The sequence below is a fragment of the Siniperca chuatsi genome, linkage group LG16, assembly GCF_020085105.1.
Source record: "Siniperca chuatsi isolate FFG_IHB_CAS linkage group LG16, ASM2008510v1, whole genome shotgun sequence".
Taxonomy (NCBI): Eukaryota; Metazoa; Chordata; class Actinopteri; order Centrarchiformes; family Sinipercidae; genus Siniperca; species Siniperca chuatsi.
The window spans coordinates 19,295,646-19,316,932 of NC_058057.1; the positions used below are offsets into that span (position 1 = coordinate 19,295,646).

Genomic DNA, 21,287 nt, shown 5'->3' on the forward strand with positions numbered 1-21,287 from the left:
GACAGTGAAACCTGTCACCAATGAATGGCAAAATGAATGAATTAAGTAAATCTGTAATTATATATGAAGTGCTATGTTATTATTTGGCAACCTGACATATAGTATTGCTTTAACATGCAGGGAGCTGACGCATGTTTCCAACAACTTTCGGTAAGTATTTCTGATTAAAAGCACTTAAGGTCAAGAGACCTTATAGACTATTTATTCTAAGTACTCAGATCCTTTGTTCGAGTAAAAGTAGAAATACTACAATATAAAATTTACTCCATTACAAGTCCTGCATAGGCCTTTTCCACAGCAGACATTGTCATAGCAGAAAAAGCACAGGTGTAATTAATAACAATAATAATAGTTGTATTCCATTTAGATGTGTCAGTTATTGTTTATGCTCACTCATGCCATCGTTAACAGCATTAGTTCCACCTGTGCTTTTCATGCTATGGCAAGTCAAAATGCCTGCTATTCAAAATTTTACTTACATAATATTGTCAGCTAAGTATCAAAAGTAATAATACTCATTATGCAGAATGGCCCCTTTCTTACTGTTGTATGTATTTACTTCATGTACTGTTGGGTAGTTTGTACTTTAAGCAGAGCAGGGATTTCTGGCACAACTTCACCTACTTCCAAGGTGCATGGAGAGGACTTATTGGTCTTTGAGGCCACAAACCGAAAAAGCATCGGGCTTATAATAAAGTTGCTCTTAATACTACAAGTGTTCCTGGAGTTTTGACCTTTGCTTTATTTCTTTACTCTATGTTTGTACTACATGTCCACATAGCACAGGGAGGCAGCAGCGCCAGGTTAAATACTGTGCCTTTGACTGAACCTAAAGCACATATCATTATCCACCTTGCATTTACATCTTTACCTATTTAGTTGTCTGATTTTTTTCATGATTTTAAATCTTTTTACATGATTTTATGCTGCATTTCATTTGTAATTTATTAATGCATCATGTACACCACTTTGCATTGCTTTTGTGTATGAAATATGCTCTACAAATAAATTTGCTTTGACTTGCAGTTACTCCTCCACACCGACAGGGGCGGGGCCGCCGGTTGGGCGCTGTTCTCTGTCTCCGGCATCCTTGGTGTTGAGTAAAGAGGAGGGGGACTTTCCTGCTCAAGTGAACACATCGGCCATTGAGGATAAGTTGGAGGTACCAAAGCTAAAGGCGGCTAGTCCGAAAGAAGACAGTCTGTAATTAATAACATATTGGTACCTGTGGTTTCATGCTCTGTTACAGCGGATACGTTTGAGTCTGTCGGCGTGTGTGCTGCGCCAGGAGTCGGACGACAGTGTGTGGGAAAATGCCTTCTTTTTCATGGAGGTAACGTTGAGGAGCTAACTGGAACATATGTCATGCTAAAGATGAGTTTTAGGTGTGGATAAGCTCAGCTGAATGTTGACTGACATAGTTGTTAGCGTACAATGAAGTCAGCTAGCTAACCGTTTATTTCTGTTATTCATAGTTACAGTGACTGTCAGTGTGTTTTTTGTGTTTAAGTGTGCAAACAACCTGCTGGCTAAAGTAACAACTGTACGGTGTGTGTACAGGAACTGGAGTTATACCAAATTCTGTGACACGAATAGGAATTTCAGCTAGCCTAAGTTCGCTTTATATTTCTTCTGCAAATGTTTTTTTCCCAAACTTTATTACTTACTGCGTTTTAATAGGTGTTAACAGAAATTGTGTCCCACTAGGGTTACAAATGCCAATAGCTGTTAAGCAAGAATTGTGCCCCTGTAATAGATCTATTTAGATATAGCTAAGCTCATAATTTGATAGCTGTGAAACTGAGGTGTACAGGCCCGTCTGTAGATACTATGGGGGCACCATATTTGGTAACACCTATCAAAATACTGTATGTGATACATTTGCAGTGGTAATGTGGCTGAAATTCCTACACAGGTCATAGAATCTGATGGGTCACAGAATTTGGTGCAACACCGGTCTGGGTTTTTCCCCTCTGCGCTGATGTGTTTACTGTGAATGTATTTATTTATCTAGACCACTTCCTGCAGCAGCTGTGGAGTAACAGTTGCATAGTTTTTATGAGGGATTGGGTCATCATATTCTCTTTCTTTTTTTTAAAACGAGGAAATGCTGTGTTGTTTCAGTCCATATTATCTGCTATCATATATTCATACAAGACCCAAGCACTCGTTCTCTCCTCGGGTATATTTTGGCAGTGCTCTCTCTGTGTGCTTGTGAGGTGTAGCAGCCTGTGGGTTGGCTGCTTCCAGCCAGCGCAGTGCATTCCTCCATGTAATAAGTCGCTTGTTCAAAGCCCAGGTCTCGCTGCAGTGGGCTACTGGCTGGCCAGGCCACAGCAGAGTCCCACACAAAGAGGCTCTGTGTGAGTCAGGTTCTCAGGCCCCCTGGGAGGAGGCCCAGCCTCACTCTGAATAGGATACACACTCAGTGCCACGACAGCAAGGAATACACCTTTTTCATAGGAAGCTAGTTTTTCACCACAGGTGTGCTTGAGTCAACAGTGCTGTTTGTGGGGGTGGCCGATGAAGCTCATCTAATTTCTTCACAGCTAATTTAACAGGTTATGGATGTTTTACATGATTTCACACTATATCCTCCATACCTTTCATTCTGTACCTATAGCCAGCCTATGTTGTGCATGAAGATGGGTTTGCTTGTTTACTACTCAGCTTGTGAAAACCAAGCCCCCAGGAACAGAACTGGACTGTGAAGCAGTTTTGGCGTAGTGGATGCATGGGATATTGCAACTTCCGTGTTCATCACGTGACACACACTGACCCAAAATGCTTTTTTCCCATACACAATCCTTGGAAAAGGAGTGGCTGTAATATGGTGGATAGATTTTTCTGAGCGTCACAACCCCCTCGAAAATTACTCTTTATTTTATCACAGTTGGAACATTTGGAAAGTCTAGAAGAGCCGTATGATTAAATTAATTCATCCCATTCATGTGTGCGGGAGCCAACAGGAAGTCAGCCAGCCTCTGGAAGGAGTTTACTGAGAAAATAACCCTTGTGATGTCATCAGGGTTTGTCGGCTCCGCTTAGAGACTTGGAGAATTTTTAACAGGAACCCTGCATTACAAACTAGGGGAAGTTAGAAAGACATAGGCATTTGCCTGGCAGGAAGTGTGCCATGAAAGACGTTGCATTATGGGAGGTGTAGGAATCAGTGTTTTTAAAGCTTGACTCAACCTAGGGACTAAATGTTTGGATATCTTGGTCTCTGCTGCATCAGTTTTCATTTTTAAATCTGTCTTGTGCAAGTTCCCTCAACTTTATAAATGCATTACTAAATTGCTGGAGTAGCCCTTTTCACTCTTGCCATCATTATTCATCTCACTGCAAAATGTCTGCCCAGGGTAGCGCCATTCAGTTGCTGCTGCTACAAGACCTCTGTTTTGAAGCATGATGCAAGATAACACAGCATTCCTCTGTTCAAGTGATGTGTCTCAGTACATTTAGGAAAGAAACACTACTTTTAGGTATCCTGCCATGGTTATTGTATCCATCCTGTGTGATGAGGATGTATCATGAAATGGCGATGAAATACTAACAAATTAACTTTGAACTTTTGTATTGGCTACTTAGTTTATGCTTTTATTATGAATTCTGATGAGCGTTATAAAGTAATAAACGGACATTAAAATAGTGTTGGCTTTTTCACATGGTCACCCATTTAATATTTATCATCAGCATGATGGTTAGTAATGTAAATGTATTGTCTTGATGTATTGATAATATTAAATGTATATAACATAGAGAAATCAGTCACAAATTACAATGTGGCCTGATATACCATATTGTATTACCCTGTAGGGTTTGGCCTGCACTTGTATTGCTTCTCTTCCCTTCCACTGTGGCTGCTGAAGAGTCATCACTACTGGAAGGCTGGCACGATGTCTGGCTCTTCCGCTTCCTCGTCAACATGCTGGGATACTGCACCATCATCATCCCTGGCTACCTCCTCATTAGCTACTTCAAGCGTAGCAATTACTTAGAAACAGGTTTGGGCTTGTGAGATACTGACATCTAATTTGGAAATGTATGCCAGTTAAAGAACACAAACTTGTTGTCGTAGTCCCTTCCTGATCTTGATATCAACTTCATTCATTATTTTTTATGTATGAATGTTTTCCTTTCTTTCAGGTAGTGGGATTTGCTACCCTATCATAAAGACCTGTGTGTTTGGCAGTGAGGCCAAAACAGGTCTGTTGGATGACGTGTCAGTTGCACCCAGGAACGAGGGTGATTCAGGCTCGTCAGTCAGACAGGTCATCAAATTAATCTTTTGTTCTGCTGGACTTCAGGTGAGGATCCTCCCAGAAAATACAGTCATTAAATATATATAGCGACATGTGGTCTACTCCTTATAATACCACCATATAATGTTTCTGTTTGTGCAGCTGTAGGGAGGGTTTTTTATGTTTGTATGTGATTCAACCCACTGTTTGGTCTGTGCTCAGCTTACTTGCTATTTTAAAAGATGCTTCAGTAAAGTTTGTATAAAAGGCGGTGCTGGTTAAGAAACACTGGTGCAGGCCTGTAACTTCACCATCTATGAAATCAAGTTCTACATTAAAGTATAAGCTTATCTTAATGCTGCACTAATCAATATTTTAATATTAGCAATGGACCAAATGATTACATATAATGTGAAAGAGGTTGCTCGTAGTGACAAATCTACAGAGATTTATCACCCATTTATCATACTGGCCATGAAGTAATCCCTTCCTAATGCAAATACTCTTTAAGAAATGGTGGACAAAATCCACAGTCCTTGTTATGTGCAAAAATGCACTCTGAAGTCAAGCTGAGGCTCCGACAGTTTAAGTCAAGTGGTTATCTTCCTAAGTTTTGGTCTTCTTAGTACAAAAGTCCATCTTTGTGTTTCCCTGGACAGTGTTTCCTTGCAGAGCTGTGGCAGAGGGATACTTCCTGGTAGATGCATGTAGGTTTGAAGATACCTTCTTAAATACAGTGTAGTTGCGTTAGGAAGGTATGGCTTCACTGCCAGTATTAAGAGGATGAATGATTACGGCGACCAAAAATTCTCTCATGGTACAAATGGTATATGAGTATTTTATTAGGACAGAGGTTAATATATCCAAATCTACTGTATGCTTCAAGTACATGATGACATAGAAATACCCAAAAGAAATCTGAACCACCCAATGCAACTGTTTCCAACCTTATTATGTAGTTCAAGTTCAAAGGTCAAGAAACAACTTCAGTGTTCAAATGTTTAGCAGAATTGCTACTGCTACAAAAATATAACATGAAGTCTTCCCCCTGAAAAGCTAAAGTCAGTTTTCTTATTCTTAGGTATCGTACCTGACATGGGGAGTCCTGCAGGAGAGGGTGATGACACGTTCGTACGGTGCCACGACGCCAGAAGACGAGGGTGAGAAATTCAAGGACTCTCAGTTCTTGGTCTTCATGAACCGTATCCTGGCTCTGACCGTGTCGGGCCTGTGGTGCATCCTGTTCAAGCAACCTCGCCACGGAGCACCCATGTACAAGTACTCCTTTGCTTCGCTCTCCAACATCCTTAGCAGCTGGTGCCAGTACGAGGCCCTCAAGTACATCAGCTTCCCCACTCAAGTCCTGGCCAAGGCTTCCAAAGTCATTCCTGTCATGCTCATGGGTAAGATCGTCTCCCACAAGAGCTACGAATACTGGGAGTACTTTACCGCCGTGCTGATCTCAGTGGGTGTCAGCATGTTCCTGCTGTCCAGCACGCCCAGTAAGCACCCGTCCACCGTCACCACTTTTAGTGGGATCGTCATCCTCATCGGCTACATCGTCTTTGACAGCTTCACCTCCAACTGGCAGGACAACCTGTTCAAGTACAAGATGTCATCAGTGCAGATGATGTTCGGGGTAAATCTGTTCTCCTGCCTCTTCACCGTCGGCTCGCTGCTGGAGCAGGGTGCCTTCTTCGACTCGGTGGCCTTCATGACACGCCACTCCGAGTTTGCCTTTCATGCCGTGTTGCTGTCCGTGTGCTCAGCATGCGGCCAGCTCTTCATCTTCTACACCATCAACCAGTTTGGTGCTGCAGTCTTTACCATCATTATGACCCTGCGGCAGGCCATCGCCATTCTCCTCTCTTGTTTCCTTTACGGTCACGCCGTCACCTTAGTAGGTGGATTTGGTGTTGCTGTAGTTTTCTTGGCACTTTTCCTACGGGTGTATGCACGTAGCCGCATGAAGTCAGGCCGCCGGTCAGCGCAGCCGCTTGGACAGAAGGTGTAGCACTTTAAAGTCGCACCAAATTGAGAATTGAGACCACGTTTTCTGTGGTGCTTTTTTGTCTATTTGTGTGTATCTGTTTGGTTGTTCTTTTTTGTGTTTTTACTGTTCTTTTCCATTTGTTTTTATATTTGTTAGCAATGGTACAGAAAGGGATTCTGCAGTTTTGACTCTTACACCAAGATGCCCCTAAGGGGTCCATGTGATTTGTCAGGTCAGCAGTCACAGACGTTTTGAGTGCCTGTAAGATTGTCTAATACATGAAACCATAAACTGTGTAAACTGCCTCTTCACCCCTTTCAGTTTAACAGTACAATATTTTTTTCCTGAACCACCGTACATGGCTTGTGCAGCCAAATAGGTTACTGTGACCCTGGAAAATGTATGTGAGCTGTATGGCTAAGCGTTCATTTTCAAGCATTAATGACAATGCCCCTTACTCAACTTTACCCCAAATATTTGAACAAGACTGTCACCTTCTGTAAAGACAACACTTTCTATCCGTTGAGGTACCTTCCGGTCACAATAGCCAGATGCTTATCTCACAGTCCTCCATGTTGGAGAGCAGGGGCCTTTATGTGTCTTAATGTGGGATTTTATCTAAACATAGTCTGAACACATGGTGCATACATTACTGTTTAATTTAAGGTACAGTATATTACCATGTTCCAGAGGCTACCATCTGTAATAGAGGGTGGTAAACAACAGTTTGTGTAATAAAGAGTGCACTACTTACAAATTGTATAATTTTGCCCCGACATCACTGAAGCAGATGCTGCTATGGGTAGTTTTTGCAACACATTACTTTAAGATTTTTTTTTTGTTGTTGTTGTCTTCTCAACATAGATTTTACTTACTATTTTAAAATCAGGCTAAGAAATCTTGTAAATATATCTCTTAAGTCATTGTTTATTTCCAACCAACTTGTCTGTTGTGTACTTTTGTAGAAGGACTGCTTCATGTGTTTCACCGTTACATGTGAATGTTTGTAAGAATACTGAATGGATGATGATAATGACACTCATTGCCATCATAAGGATGTGAAGATACTGTTGGCCCAGGTGGGAGTTTGCAGAACAGAATGCATACAAGGGAAATGCAATGTTACTGGTACGTTGTTTTTATCATTCTACTATTTCCTCTGGTAACTGGATTAATAATAAAACATATTAAATTAATTTAAGACTATGAAGTGAAGTGGTTTGATTTTACTGTTTCACATTGTGCTAAAGGATTTGCCTCGTGATCAGTGCTGTTTGCTTTGCAGGTAATACAATAATGATGATGATAAACCTTATTTATGTGACATCTTTCATACACAAAATACAACTCAAGTGCTTTACATTAGCAATGACTGTAAACAAAAATGAAAGAGTAGACAATTTTAACTTATAACTTAACTTATAAATCCAAAAACAAGAATAAAATGATAAAATAATCCATAAAAAAATTCCAAACTTTTGCAGAAGTATATGTTATTTAACATGGTTAAGAGTCTTCAGCCATGCTAGCAGCTCTGGCTGTAAGGCTCATTGTAGTGAAAACCAAACTGTTAGATAAAACTAACTATTGGACAAATTAAAATTTTGAGATGATTGTGGCGCTACATGAAGTCATTAGGATTCATCCCCTGGGGACCAAGAAAATTTGTACATAAATGTTACAGCAATCCATCCAATAGGTGTTGAGATATTTCAGTCTGGATTAAAGTGGGATGGACCAACAGGCTGACAATGCTACTATGCAACGCTAATGTGGCAAAAAATGGCAGCCTAGTAGTAACAGATTTTAGCTGTAATTGATTTACTGAGTTGAGCCTTCTTGTAATAAAAGCATACATAAGCCTCTCTGCAGGTCTGACCATGGCAATATTATTTCAATAATAGGCTGTTTTAGTTATGTTCCTTATATGCATCTGGAAAGCTAAATCAGAGTCAATGATAACACCCAGATTTCTTGCCTGAGGTGTAATGTGCTGAGATGATGTTTGAAATTTTGGGTTATCGATAAATTGATGTCAGAGATGCAGTTTTCAAGAGATTAAAGGGGCTCCGGTCAACAATAAAAAGAGTTATATAGAGTTGGATGTCATCTGTATGTAGGTTTTTAAGTTAAATGTTCTTATGAAAACAAGTGAACATGGTTTTGTCCTAACTTTTTCTATATTGGCATTGATCTTACAACAGCACAGTTCTATGGTCACTGACTATCAGTCATTTAATTCTCTTTCCTCTCTGCCATCTCTCCATATTCCTTCCACTCTCTCCGGTCTCATAAAGAAAAGAATATGTTATTTTCGAAACAACCATGACCGAGCTGCTCTTTGCATTCTACACTGATTCATAAACCAGACCACTAATATGATTCACAGAACATCAAACTGAAGACCGTGTTTGACTGTGAAGTGCGAGAAAACATTTCCCCCTGGTTTATCAATCTCACAGCTGCTCGATGGGGGAATTTCCCCGCACCTCTCATTTCACAATGTCCTACACCCCATCTGGTTTGGAGTAGTGCGTCACAATGTCAGTGTATCCAGTCCTCTTTTCAATAATGCAAATGACAAACAAAAGATGTGGTGGGGTGAGAGAGGCTGCAGACATACAGACCTCTGGTTTCAGCCCCCGGCCAGTCACTTTGGGCTCTTGCTCTGACTGCAGAGTTGACACAGGCTGAGTTTTTTTTATTGTAACTTTTATTATCCAGCATGAGCATCTGACTGTTTTGGCAATACCCGGAATCGCTTCGGAGCTTCCCGAAACAATCTTTGTATTCTGTTCATACCTCAGAGCAGCTGGCCTGGAGGAGGGTTCATGGCTTTGTCAAGGGCACTTAGAAGCTGCTGAGAAGGTGAAATGCATCAAATCCTTTTAAAGGAAAAGTTTGACATTGGTTAACACATTTACTTGCTGAGAGTTAGATGAAAAGATTGGTAACACTTCCATGTCTTTACACTAAATATGAGGCTGCTAGCTAACTTAGCTTAGCACAAACACTGGAAACAGGGGGAACAGCTAGCCTGGTTCTGTCTTAAGTTAACAAAATCCAATCAAAAAATGCATTTTAAGGGGGTTATGTACCAGACTACGTCTTGGCCAAGACCAGTATACTTCTTCTCCTGGGTAGCCGGTCCTGACCAAGAAATAGTTCGGCACATAGGCTAACCCTCTGTAAAATGCAATTCGTTGTTTAAACAAACATGGGTGCTGGTACATGCTTGTAGGTGGATTATGTTACGTTTGGACACAGCCAGGCTAGCTGTTTCCCCCAGTTTCCAGTCTTTGATGATAAGCTAAGTTAACCAGCTGCTTCCTGTAGCTTCATATTTACCGCAAAAATATGAGAGGTATCAATCTTCTCATATAATCATCGGCAAGAAACCAAATAAGTATATTTCCCCAAATGCTTAACTTTTCCTTTAAATTGCTTTTTGGGATCTGAACAAGCAGCATTGAGACTACAAGGCAGCATTGAGACTACAAGGCAGCCTTTCTAACCTTTAGGCCACCACCACGCACTCCTTTTACTGTACATGTGGAACACAAACAGTGTGACAGACCATGTGTGACTCTCCACTCTCTTACTCTCTCTCTTACACCTAGTCATAAAGGTTATCGTTTTTGTGGGTTACTGCATTTTATACTTAGTGATAGAAGGTTTTATTTCTCTTGTGTAGGCCTTTTATTTGCAGATCTTGCTTCCTTCCTACTCAGTGTGGGTGTTAATCCTGTTCCTGTCTCTCGTATTTACCAAGTGCTGTCAAATATGAGAAGTAACACTATGCCTGATGTGTATATTTAAAAAAAAATAATAATAATTGTTTCAGATCATGAGTAGTAATGTTTTTCTGGCATCTTGAATTGTAAATGTCATGGAAACTTACTTACACCACTTTGCAAACAGGCCTGGAGAATTATGGGGTTGCAGCATATTGTAATGCCAAACTACACCTTCTTATCTCATGTTATCTTGAGATTTTGGTCTTCAGTGATACAAAAACCGCACTTCTCAGTGGTGGTCTGTTATCATCGCTGAGGCACCAACATGGTAAGTTATCTTTTCACTGAAGTCACCATGAAATATACAGAGACACACAAGCATATACACAAATGTTGTCAAGTCAGCCCAGAATCATCTGAATCTAAACCCAGCATTCACACAGCCAAAGGAACATGTCTGTGTGACTGAACAAGAACTCTTTTTAAGTAGGACACGCAGTCTTCCAGTCAACACATTTTAAGCCGACTTCTTGCCATTTCTGCACTGGAAGCATGCAGAGCGGAGATGACAGGATACAAAGGTCACAAGAACTGTGACACTGCAAGCAAATGTTACACACCACCAGGAACCCCCCCCCAAATTAATGCATCAGCATTTGTGGGTTGAGAGCAGATTTACACAAGAGAGTCAATTGTTTCCACAGGAAGTCTTTTGTTGAAACAAGGGCAAGTCAGACCAGAAGCACCTTTCAACTTTATGAGGGAAACCTGCACTGAGTCTTGATGAACTTAATCAGGAAATTTCCACCAGCTGCACCCAGACAGAGACCGACTCAGGCAGCTCTTTTAAGTCACAAATCAAGTTATTTCATGTATGTCTACCAGTATTCTAAAAAAAAGACATCCATCTTCTCTAACTTTGACCAAACTCAGAAAAATGGAAAATGAGTCTCTTCAGTTACCCCCAACTTTTTAAAATTTGCTGTAGATAACAATTTCAATATTTTCAAAAGTCCAAATATGAAAAAAGTTATTGCACAACAATCAATTGAATGACTACAGGATAACAGTCTGTTACGCTTAAATTAATTTGGTTTTAGATGGAGGTACCCCATCAATATTCAGACACTTAAACTGTGTAACCTCTTGGTACCAGACATCAGCATCCTGTGTCTAACCACACTGCTACATAACTACCAAGATGGATCCTTCTTAAAAGGCACAAGCTTGTGAGTGTTTAAGGTAAGTATGTGTTTTCTTTTTTAAAACTTAAATTTAGGATACAACAAATTCTGGACACAGTTTTTATAGCGTTGGCACTAATTAAACTTAAATGCTATGTGACCAAAGGTATGCCGGCACCCCCCGACATTGTGTTTCTGAATGACACAGCTGAAGTTCCCCACTATCACTTTGACTAGAGATAGTGTGTGATTGAGTGTGTTTTCAGGAGGGACAGACACCCACGCTTCACTGTTTTACTGACAAAAGCAAAAAAACTGCTGCCACCCCCTCAAACTTGTACAAAACACATGACTTCCAGGAAAACTACATACTTTACATTTCCCCCAAAGAGTTCAGCTGATGATGCCTCACACTTTCAAGAAACTCACGTATTTCAGTTTATCGATGTATTTTACAATGTAATTCTGTCCACGTGCATCTGTGATGCCATGTTGACTGACAAGTTAGCAGGAAGGATTCTTGAACATTTTTCCCTTCCTTAACGCTTTGTTATCTACTCTACTGTGTGACTTGTTGCTTTAGTCACATGTTGCTAGTAACACTGTTTTGCATTTTGTGGAAGTTAAAAATCCCTGATAACACATTTGTGAATGAACGAGCAGCTCTACATTTCCCGGTAACTGATAAGATGTGTGATATTTGGATAACATATGCATGACACCAAATTTCTAGTTTCAAACATACTGCAATTTAATCTAAATTCAGGTTAAACTACCTATCAAGCCAGTGGGGCCCCTCAATGGAGTTTAGCCTATGCAGACACAATGCAGTACAAGGCATGGCTTTGTTTGGGTAAGAGTAGGATTCGAAGAAAATGTAAGGTACATTAGGTCAGGGTTAGGGAATTGTGTCACCTCAATAGACTTATTACAGCACAGCCTGATACCCATTGCAGGGCCTAATGAGAGGTCAACATATTTAAAATTAGTACTGGGCTTCCATAGGAAAACTCACCCAACCTTTGTGTACTGATAACTGGTATAATCCTAAAGCTTATGCCCCATTAAAAGGGATATTTTCAAGAGGTTTTTCCCTCACATGAACCATAGGTCTAAGGATAGAGTGTTGTGCGCTGTAGACTGTAAAGTCACTTTTATGTATCCTCAAATTTGTGATTTGGAGATATATAAGTGACTTGACTTCTATTTCACTTAAGCAGCTTTAGTGTTACAGGACTGCATCTATCTAAACACAAAAACAAAGTTTTTAAGCAGATGCGAGTGGGGGTGTTGCAACGGACATTTATATTTTATACACATACAAATGTTATAGGCCATATCAGTTTTCTACACTTTTTGTCCTAATCCCATAATAGTAGTACAGGGTATTGTACTATAAATGTATAGTAGTCTGTAGTTGTTTTAATATGCTTGTTAATCGCTTTTCTAGCGTGAACACATTACTTATTCAAAACTGCTTAGATTTATTGTTGTATGGACTTTAACAGTTTGAGCCTACTGATGTAGCTGTACATGGAAAGTTTCTGTGAAGACCTGCCCTTAATGAAACTTTGACCACGTCTAACTTACGGAGCATGTCCCCACCTAGTGGTCATATGGGGTAATTTTTTCTTTCTAAAAAGTCCAAAAAAACCCATACAAGTTTCAAGTCAAACACATACCAAATGTTGATTGTAGTCCAATATAAGTAACTGCTCCCCCTTTTTAAAATCTCACACAAAGAAAAAAAAAAGTGCATTTAGATGAGGATAGGAGGTAAAATATACAATAAGTATCTCCCTGGTATAAAAGGCATAAAGACAACAAAAAGACAACACATCAGTATTACATCTTTAATTTTTTGCAAAACAAGACTTGGAATACAGACAAGCCTGGACTCAGGCAAAGGAATCATACAGTCCCCTCTCCATGCAGCGTGCAGTGTTGCACATGAGCAGAACGTCCCCAAACTCTCCAGACTTGATCTGATAATGGAATGTACCATTCCCATGTTCACACGTTTACAACTCCAACATTTAAAACTCAGTGCAACAGGGTACTCTTTAAAACATATGTGCTGTCACCATGAACGCAAAAACCAAAACTGCTTTTCTTAAAAAGGTCTTGCAGAGTAATGCTCTAGACACAAGAGCAACACTGGGCCACCACACAACATGAATGACTATTTGTTTTGCAGTTACTGCAGTTTTAAGGATGAACAATTGAAAAGTGAGGCTAAAGTGTTAGAAATCTGGGAGGGGGGTGTTTGTTTAATCAACTTCTTCCATGCGTGAAGCATCATCGTCACCGTCGCCTTCTAGGGGAGGAATCTCATCTGGGACGGCTGTAGAAGTGGCCTCCTCTATGGGAACATCGTCATCGTCGATACCTAGAGATACAAAGATTGTTATTTCTTAGAGAACACAACAGGAACGTACAAACCACTAAATATTGATCTGCAGTGTGTCCTCACCCAGTCCGAGTTTGATCATTCTGTAGATGCGGTTGGAGTGAGTCTGTGGGTCGTCCAGGGAGAAGCCTGAGGACAGCAGGGCAGTTTCGAACAGCAGGATGACGAGGTCCTTCACAGCCTTGTCGTTCTTGTCAGAATCTGCCTTCTGCCTGAGAGTCTCCACGATGGGGTGGTCAGGGTTGATCTCCAGGTGCTTCTTGGCCATCATGTAGCCCATGGTGGAGTTGTCCCTGAGTGCCTGGGCCTTCATGATTCTCTCCATGTTGGCCGTCCAGCCGTAAGTGCTTGTCACAATGCAGCAGGGTGACGACACCAGTCTGTTGGACACTGTCACCTGGTAGAGATAGCCAAATAGGAGGAACATGCATAGTGTTTGAACAATTTAAAAAAAAAAAAAAAAAAAAAAAAAAAAAAAAAACTTCAAGAGGGGTGAATTCAAGTTAATAAAGCATGCAGCACAGTCTTGTTAGAAATAATGCGCAACACCAGCATGTCCAAGGCAACTGTTTGCCAATTCAACCACATCTTAAAATGTCTAGTCTATGTAAGCTAATTATATAAGCACACAGTCTGTCCAGTAAAATATTTAGACCAATTTGTTAAACTTCAGCTCATGTCAAATTTTAGTTTTACATTCTGTTAAACCAAATGGACAAAAATGAAACAGGCATCTGTTAGATCACGCTCAGAAGTTACATTTTTCAAAAAGGTTCTTTACATTTCCACAATCACTTGGAACACATCACTAGTCACAACACATTTCTCAATCAAAAAATATATATAAAAACTCATTCAGGGCACACAGAAGACTCCTTGCAGCTGTATAAAACTCACCAGAATACAAGTGAGGACCAGTTAGGACACCTGTTACCAAACAAAACACTGTCAACTGTAGTTGTGAATTTATAATAAATAAAAAAAAAAAAAATTAAATTAAAAAAAAAAAAGGACCTAAATCCTACAGTATGAAGGGAAATTAAGGTCAACATGAATCTTGGCTCATTTGGATCACTGACCTTCTCCACTTTCTTGTCAAGGATCTCTTTCATGAGCTTGCAGAGGCTCTCGAACTTAGCCTTATCCTCCTCCATCTTTTTCTTCTCCTCCTCATCCTCTGGCAGCTCCAGGCCCTCTTTAGTGACAGAGACCAGGCTCTTGCCATCAAACTCCTTCAACTGCTGGACACAGTACTCGTCAATGGGCTCTGTCATGTACAGGACCTCGAAGCCACGCTTGCGGACGCGCTCGACGAAGGCGGAGTTAGCCACCTGATCCTTGCTCTCACCTAAAGTCAAGAAAGTAAGTGATGATCAGCGTTATCTTGACAGTTTACTTTTATCACCTAATGGTATTAAATCTAACATTTTAGTTATGTTTATGCATACAGTTTAATTATTTTCTAAAAATAAAAAAAATTGTATAAACTCACCAGTGATGTAGTAGATGGACTTCTGGTTTTCCTTCATGCGGGTCAGGTACTCTGTGAGGGAGGTAGTTTCATCTCCAGACTGGGAGCTGTGGTAGCGCAGCAGCTCAGACAGCTTCTTGCGGTTTTGAGAGTCCTCATGGATGCCCAGCTACAAAATAGTATAACAAACTGATTATGAGCACAGTTAAAACAATCCCATAAACCAGTAGCCTAGATCACAAAGCAAGATTAATGAGTCGTTGCCAAAATCTTGCTGGATAATCTAAAATACTCAGACGGTTCACGTTACATGCGATTGTCTTGTAATTACAAGCTCCATTTCTTCATGTGAATACACTCTTAGTGGGATGGGTAAACCAAAGATAAGCCATCTTTCCGATACAGTTTATCCAGGATAACCAAGGTTAGGTTCAGTAAAGCCAGATAACTCCAAGGGGTGCCTGTTCAAGTAAAATCTGCTTTGTGATATCTGTCAGGACTTAAAAAAAAAAAAAAAAAAAAAACTGATTGGAGTGTGTCGTATGGAACAAAATGCTGAATATTAACAGGTTATTCAAACACCTGGTCACACAATCAGTTAATGAGTTACTAATCATGTAGCAATACTAGAAAGTGACTTATTAAGAGTTGCACGATTATGTAAATTCTTGAGAATATACAAAGACTACAACCATTCCTCAGCTATGTAGTGCATTTTAAAATATCTGGCCAATAAAGCTACAACTACACTGCCTTAGAAAGCGAGAGGGTACAGCAACCACTAGAGTAAAAAGGAAAAAAAAGTAAACTTGATGAATCCATGGAGATGCGCTGACGACATGAGTGCATTATGAAAGAGGAACTTTCATTTTAGCAAAAACATTTTGTCTATGCAGCACTGCACATGTTTATTTTTAAATACCTTGATGTTCTTGGAGAACCCTTCATAGAACTTCTTGTAGTTCTCTTTGTCCTCAGCCAGCTCAGCAAAGAGCTCCAGACACTTCTTTACGATGTTCTTGCGAATGACCTTCAGGATCTTGCTCTGCTGCAGCATTTCTCTGGAGATGTTGAGGGGCAGGTCCTCGGAGTCCACCACACCACGGACGAAGTCTGGAGATGGAAACAAAGAATTAATGAAATGCTCTGATGGGTTCCAATAAGCCATGTTGTGTGTTCATCTATCACAACAGCTTTGTGTAGGTGAAGAATAGTCAGTGCTGTGATGTAGAGCAGCACACTATAGATCTTCTTAAAATGGAAAAAAGCTAAGTTAACTTACTCAGGTACTCTGGGATGAGCTCTTCACAGTTGTCCATGATGAAGACCCTCCTGACGTACAGCTTAATGTTATTCTTCTTTTTCTTGTTCTCAAAGAGGTCAAAAGGTGCACGGCGGGGAATAAAGAGCAGGGCCCGGAACTCGAGCTGGCCCTCCACTGAGAAGTGCTGTGAAGGGGAAAGAATTCACTTTTATTTTAAAAAGACAGTGCTGGTTGAGACATAAACATACAACAGCTGCTTTTGCATCGCACTGTTCACCTTGACAGCCAGGTGATCCTCCCAGTCGTTCGTCAGACTCTTGTAGAATTCGCCATACTCCTCGTTTGTGATGTCGTCAGGGTTTCTGGTCCAGATGGGCTTGGTCTTGTTCAGCTCCTCCTGGTCAATGTACTTCTCCTTGATTTTCTTTGTCTTCTTCTTATCCTTGTCTTTTGAGTCCTCCTCATCATCTGAGCCCACGTCCTCGATCTTTGGCTTGTCCTCACCTTCCTCTTTCTCCTCCTTCTCTGCCTTTTCCTCCTCTGCCTCGTCGTCGCTGATCTCCTTGTCACGCTCCTTCTCCACCTGCAAATTGAAATGACAGTTTAACTTCTGACATGCAAACAGTTTTAACTAGCAAGAACTAAAAAAAAGGTTAAATTCAAAAACTTACAAACAGGGTGATGGGGTAGCCGATGAACTGGGAGTGCTTCTTGACAATTTCCTTGACTCTCTTCTCCTCAATGTACTCTGTCTGGTCCTCCTTCAGGTGCAGGATGATCTTTGTTCCACGGCCAATGGGCTCGCCTGTCAACACGATTGTACAGCCATGAGCACACTTGGTCCAAAGAAAATGTAATGTTAGGTATGAGTCTCTACTAGGTAGTAACTTAAGTTTCAAATAGCCCTTTTTATGCTGTTATTAATGAATGCCAAAAGTTAATCCAAGGAACTAGGTTAACAGCAAATAAAGTTACACCATTCCATGATACTGAACTTCTTAATAAGTCTTGTATGTGTAGGTCTCAAAAACAGAGCAGCAACTAGCTGAATGATGCAAACAAGGTGCGGTTATGGCACTAGCATGTCATAAGCCTATGCAAACTGCATAGTCAATTATAGTTTGTGCAAGTAACGTGTGTCAAATGTTGCCATCTCAACTGCTTGGATTCTGTAACGTTGCCAGGACACGTACCGTTATCGACCTTGACTGTGAAGGAACCTCCGGCAGAGGACTCCCAAGCGTACTGCTCATCATCATTGTGTTTGGTGATGACAACCACCCTCTCGGCAACAAGGTAGGCAGAGTAGAAACCCACACCAAACTGACCAATCATGGAAATGTCAGCTCCAGCCTAGAGGGAACAATTTTTTTTTTTAACTTCAGGATATAGCAGTCAAAATAGCCTTGATCACAATGTTTGATAACTGCGAATACAATTCCATTATCTAGAGTTGTCCAGAGTTGATTGTAAGTATTGGGCCCGATCCAGGCATATTTTAATGGATTGGTATCAGCTAAAAATAAATCTGATCCCTTAACTAAAAGTTGTTTTTTGTCCACCTCAGCCCGCCAGTGACACTCTCCTTTACAACAGCCAGCCTCTACAGTGCAGCATTTCAGTGTAAACAAGAGTGTGACTGTTAATTATTTGATGCACCAGTGATGGACCCGGGTTGGCAAAATTTGCTAAGCTCCATTGTTGACAAATATGTTATTTGTCCACCCTCTCTCAAAAGCAGTGCACAAACTTAAGGTGATGGCAGGCCAAAATTAAACTTTAATATTGTCGGGTTTGTGTACTTTCTGCAAGCCAGTGTACAATTGCACATTCTTCCAGATAAACTTTTTCTATCAATAATTTAAGGACATCAACTTAAGTTTTGAATCAGGATCAAATAACTTGTGAAACATAAAAAAAAGGTATTTGATCTGACTAGTATTGGCCGATACCCAATGTTAAGTGTTCTTGTCTTATGTGCTATTTGCATTCATTTTCCTCATGCTGTGATCTAGATGGCATTCCACTGTAGTACCTGCAGGGCCTCCATGAAGGCCTTGGTGCCAGACTTGGCGATGGTACCCAGGTTGTTAATGAGGTCGGCTTTGGTCATGCCAATTCCAGTGTCGATGAGGGTCAGGGTGCGGTCAGCTTTGTTGGGGATGATGTCAATTTTCAGATCCTTCCCACTGTCCATCTTGGTGGGCTCAGTCAGGCTTTCATAGCGAATTTTGTCCAAAGCCTGTAAACACACATTGAGACAATAGTTAACCATTATGAAAACATGCGAGGTCCTAAACTCTAATTTGAAGCATTAATCACAATATAAGCACTAAATAATTAAAAAGCTAAATGATTGTGTAGCATGGGAAAAAAAATAAAAATCAATGGCAAGTTCCTGTAGACTTACATCAGAGGCGTTGGAGATCAACTCCCTAAGGAAGATCTCTTTGTTGGAATAGAAGGTGTTGATAATAAGGGACATCAACTGAGCGATCTCTGCCTGGAAGGCAAAGGTCTCAGCCTCCTCCTCTTGGTGCATTTCTTCAGGCATCTGCACAAAAGTCAGTCACAATGTTTCAGTTTAAAAATGGTACAAATGGCAAACATGTGTAAATAATTATCACGAGGCCATAATAAATACAATGACTCAACAGAAGACTACCATAGATCTCGAAAGGCTAAAATGATCATGTGTTAGTGTGAGATTTATTCCACTTCAAATCGTTAATTCTTTCGGTTTCGTTAGACATAAAACGGCATCATAATTTGATAATGTTCACTAGTCAGTTTCATAGATTTGGACAGCTGCCATCATGTTACCAAAGTCGGCGGAAGTAGCCGTTAAACAACATGGCGTCGACGGATAGACAATGGACTCCGCAAACACGTGCTAAGGAACGGCTACAGACGAAAATAATGATACCGTTAAGAGACGCGACACTATACGTTCACTTGTGGTTAAACAATAGTAAGCGTAATGTTAAAAGCCACTGGCGGACGACGACGATTAACCTGACTTAACGATAAAGCAGCCTTATCCCGTAAACCGAAGAAAAAGCCAAAACAGTGACTTGTCCTTTGGGATAGCGTAACGTTACTGCTTAAATCAGAAGGCACGTGCACGTCCTCAACCAATTCAGTTATTTTATATTAATTACGCAACAGTTAAATCACCTTTAACTGACTAACGTTAACAACAACTGAAATCAAGTTCTACTCTAACCTTAGGCTTACTTAAGGTTAAATGTTTTGAGGCAAAAGGGATTTGGTTTGGAAGTGTCCTGCTCCGTGATCGGGTCGAGTGTGTATTCTTAATACGGCTGGGTTCGTTAAATAAACCGAGTCAGCGTTGTCAGCTTCACCGCACCTGCCTTGGTGCAACCCAAGCCTGGCCTGGCCTGGCCTAATAGTGCGGCACAATGCCGCATTTACACCGTTCAGCATCGCAAATTATCCGTCAGTTCACGAAAATCTCACTGTGTAAGGATTAAACGTTATGTAACAGCTATGCGAACTGGCAACATTAATATGCTAGCTGTAGCCCACAAGACAGTTACGATGCTAAGGTTATCGTCGTGACTCATGAGCTCTCATCGTGGATATATCCAACTATAGCTCAGTGATGGGTTAGCAAAACTCAGATATTAAAAAGGAGGATAACGTGTTCCATATGTCCGTAACATACTCTTATACATACCTTGTTTATTCCGTTGACTTATCTTGAATAAAATGCAACCAATATATTGTCCCTTCTGCTCTCTGACGCAGGGAAATGGAAAGGGACTTCCTTTTAATAGACCGGAATCTTTATACACAGTCGTTTCAGTGTGCGGCCGTATCCATCCGCGGTGCACCATCTACCATTACAACTAGTCTGTGGGTAAAACTGTCAGTAAAATACTAATTTTATTTAAGAAAACAACGGCTGTTACAATATGCTGACTTAAACTCAAATAAAGTGTTTAAATGCTAGAAATGATAGTGAATAAACATGATTATTAATGTAGTGCTATTGTATAAGCTTGAAAGACTTCAATGGATAGCAATATGATGTGTTATATGTTGGTAAAAATGTTTTAGCGTATGGTGATGTGCAGCCGTTGGAAATGATAATAATAAATCAAGTATTAATGTGTAATTTGCTGACGCTCTTCAGAACAGGCCACCCAAAAGCACCTGGTGGTAAAGGTACCCTTGTACCTTGGAAAATACCGCAATATAACTAACAGTCAATCCCTGTGACCAGCACACCATTGCTGCCACCTTTTGGCAGTTTATGCCAAAATGACAGTACTGGATAGATGGAGATAGATACTCAAAGACCAAATCTTTGGTGACGGACAAGGCTCCGCAAAGCCGCCATATACTATCGAGGCATAAATATGTGCATCAACCTAAGAAATCTTTTCAATCAAAATCACAGTTACATCGTCTATTTTAAAGCAAAGAGTGGGGATCTTTTTAATCTGATGGAGGAATATTTAAAACCAGGAGGGTGTGCTTCGTTTCTTCTAGCACTTTCCATGAAAAACCCGCCTAAAGTGACGTCACGGCGTGTCAGATGCAGCCCTCGCGGCACAGCTGCTGTCACAGAGAGCTAGAACAACAAAAACACCATGGCAACCAACCACTGAAACATTCTCTAGCATATTAACATACATAATATAAATGCATTATAGCGCTTCGTGGACTGATGATGCTATTATTCCTACATTAAACAAACATGTCTTACAGATATATTAGGATTATAGCGCCCAGCAAGGGTAATACAACTGGTAAAATTCGCATTTTAAAAGGTAAAAGATGTAACTGAAGGCTCCGGGACCCACACACAGTAGGTCACTTGTGTATTGGGACTCTATTTGTATTATATAATTCTGAAAAGCTGGCAAAGTTGTTTGAGTTATAAAATGTCCACAAATCAAGGTATGGAGATAAAATTGTTATCGCAGGTGATCCGCTAATATTTAAAGCGTAAAAA

At 40.5% G+C, this 21,287-nt stretch overlaps 2 protein-coding genes across 3 annotated transcripts; one reads left to right on the forward strand and one right to left on the reverse strand.

Moving 5' to 3' along the window:
• Nucleotides 1–987: 987 nt before the first annotated feature.
• Nucleotides 988–7,438, forward strand: slc35b2 (solute carrier family 35 member B2). The gene is made up of 4 exons (XM_044170068.1): nt 988–1,333; nt 3,820–4,007; nt 4,150–4,310; nt 5,326–7,438. Exons 1-4 carry the CDS (start codon nt 1,314–1,316, stop codon nt 6,256–6,258), a joined length of 1,302 nt encoding a protein of 433 aa, XP_044026003.1. The 5' UTR covers nt 988–1,313; the 3' UTR covers nt 6,259–7,438.
• Nucleotides 7,439–12,997: 5,559 nt separating this feature from the next.
• hsp90ab1 (heat shock protein 90, alpha (cytosolic), class B member 1) lies at nt 12,998–20,160 on the reverse strand. 2 transcript variants are annotated; one of them, XM_044169675.1, is made up of 12 exons: nt 20,004–20,160; nt 18,714–18,857; nt 18,339–18,545; nt 17,497–17,656; nt 16,975–17,108; nt 16,581–16,886; nt 16,322–16,487; nt 15,962–16,152; nt 15,061–15,208; nt 14,648–14,916; nt 13,632–13,965; nt 12,998–13,547 (listed from the first exon to the last, which is right to left on the reverse strand). In XM_044169675.1, the coding sequence occupies exons 2-12, from the start codon at nt 18,855–18,857 to the stop codon at nt 13,429–13,431; spliced, it is 2,178 nt and encodes a 725-aa protein (XP_044025610.1). In that variant the 5' UTR covers nt 20,004–20,160; the 3' UTR covers nt 12,998–13,428. The 2 variants fall into 2 exon arrangements, with proteins under 2 accessions (XP_044025610.1, XP_044025611.1); XM_044169676.1 differs by lacking the exon at nt 12,998–13,547 and adding an exon at nt 14,466–14,495 and having other exon boundaries at nt 13,887–13,965.
• Between the last annotated feature and the right edge of the window lie 1,127 nt (nt 20,161–21,287).

Excerpts from the sequence above, each read along its gene's own strand:
- slc35b2 (XM_044170068.1), top strand. The coding sequence starts at position 1,314 with ATGCCTTCTTTTTCATGGAG. Across the intron at positions 1,334-3,819 it reads ATGCCTTCTTTTTCATGGAG|GGTTTGGCCTGCACTTGTAT; the intron begins GTAACGTTGAGG and ends ATTACCCTGTAG. Across the intron at positions 4,311-5,325 it reads TTTGTTCTGCTGGACTTCAG|GTATCGTACCTGACATGGGG; the intron begins GTGAGGATCCTC and ends TCTTATTCTTAG.
- hsp90ab1 (XM_044169675.1), bottom strand. The coding sequence starts at position 18,857 with ATGCCTGAAGAAATGCACCAAGAGGAGGAGGCTGAGACCTTTGCCTTC. Across the intron at positions 18,546-18,713 it reads TGATCTCCAACGCCTCTGAT|GCTTTGGACAAAATTCGCTA; the intron begins GTAAGTCTACAG and ends GTGTGTTTACAG. Across the intron at positions 13,966-14,647 it reads TTGACAAGAAAGTGGAGAAG|GTGACAGTGTCCAACAGACT; the intron begins GTCAGTGATCCA and ends TATCTCTACCAG.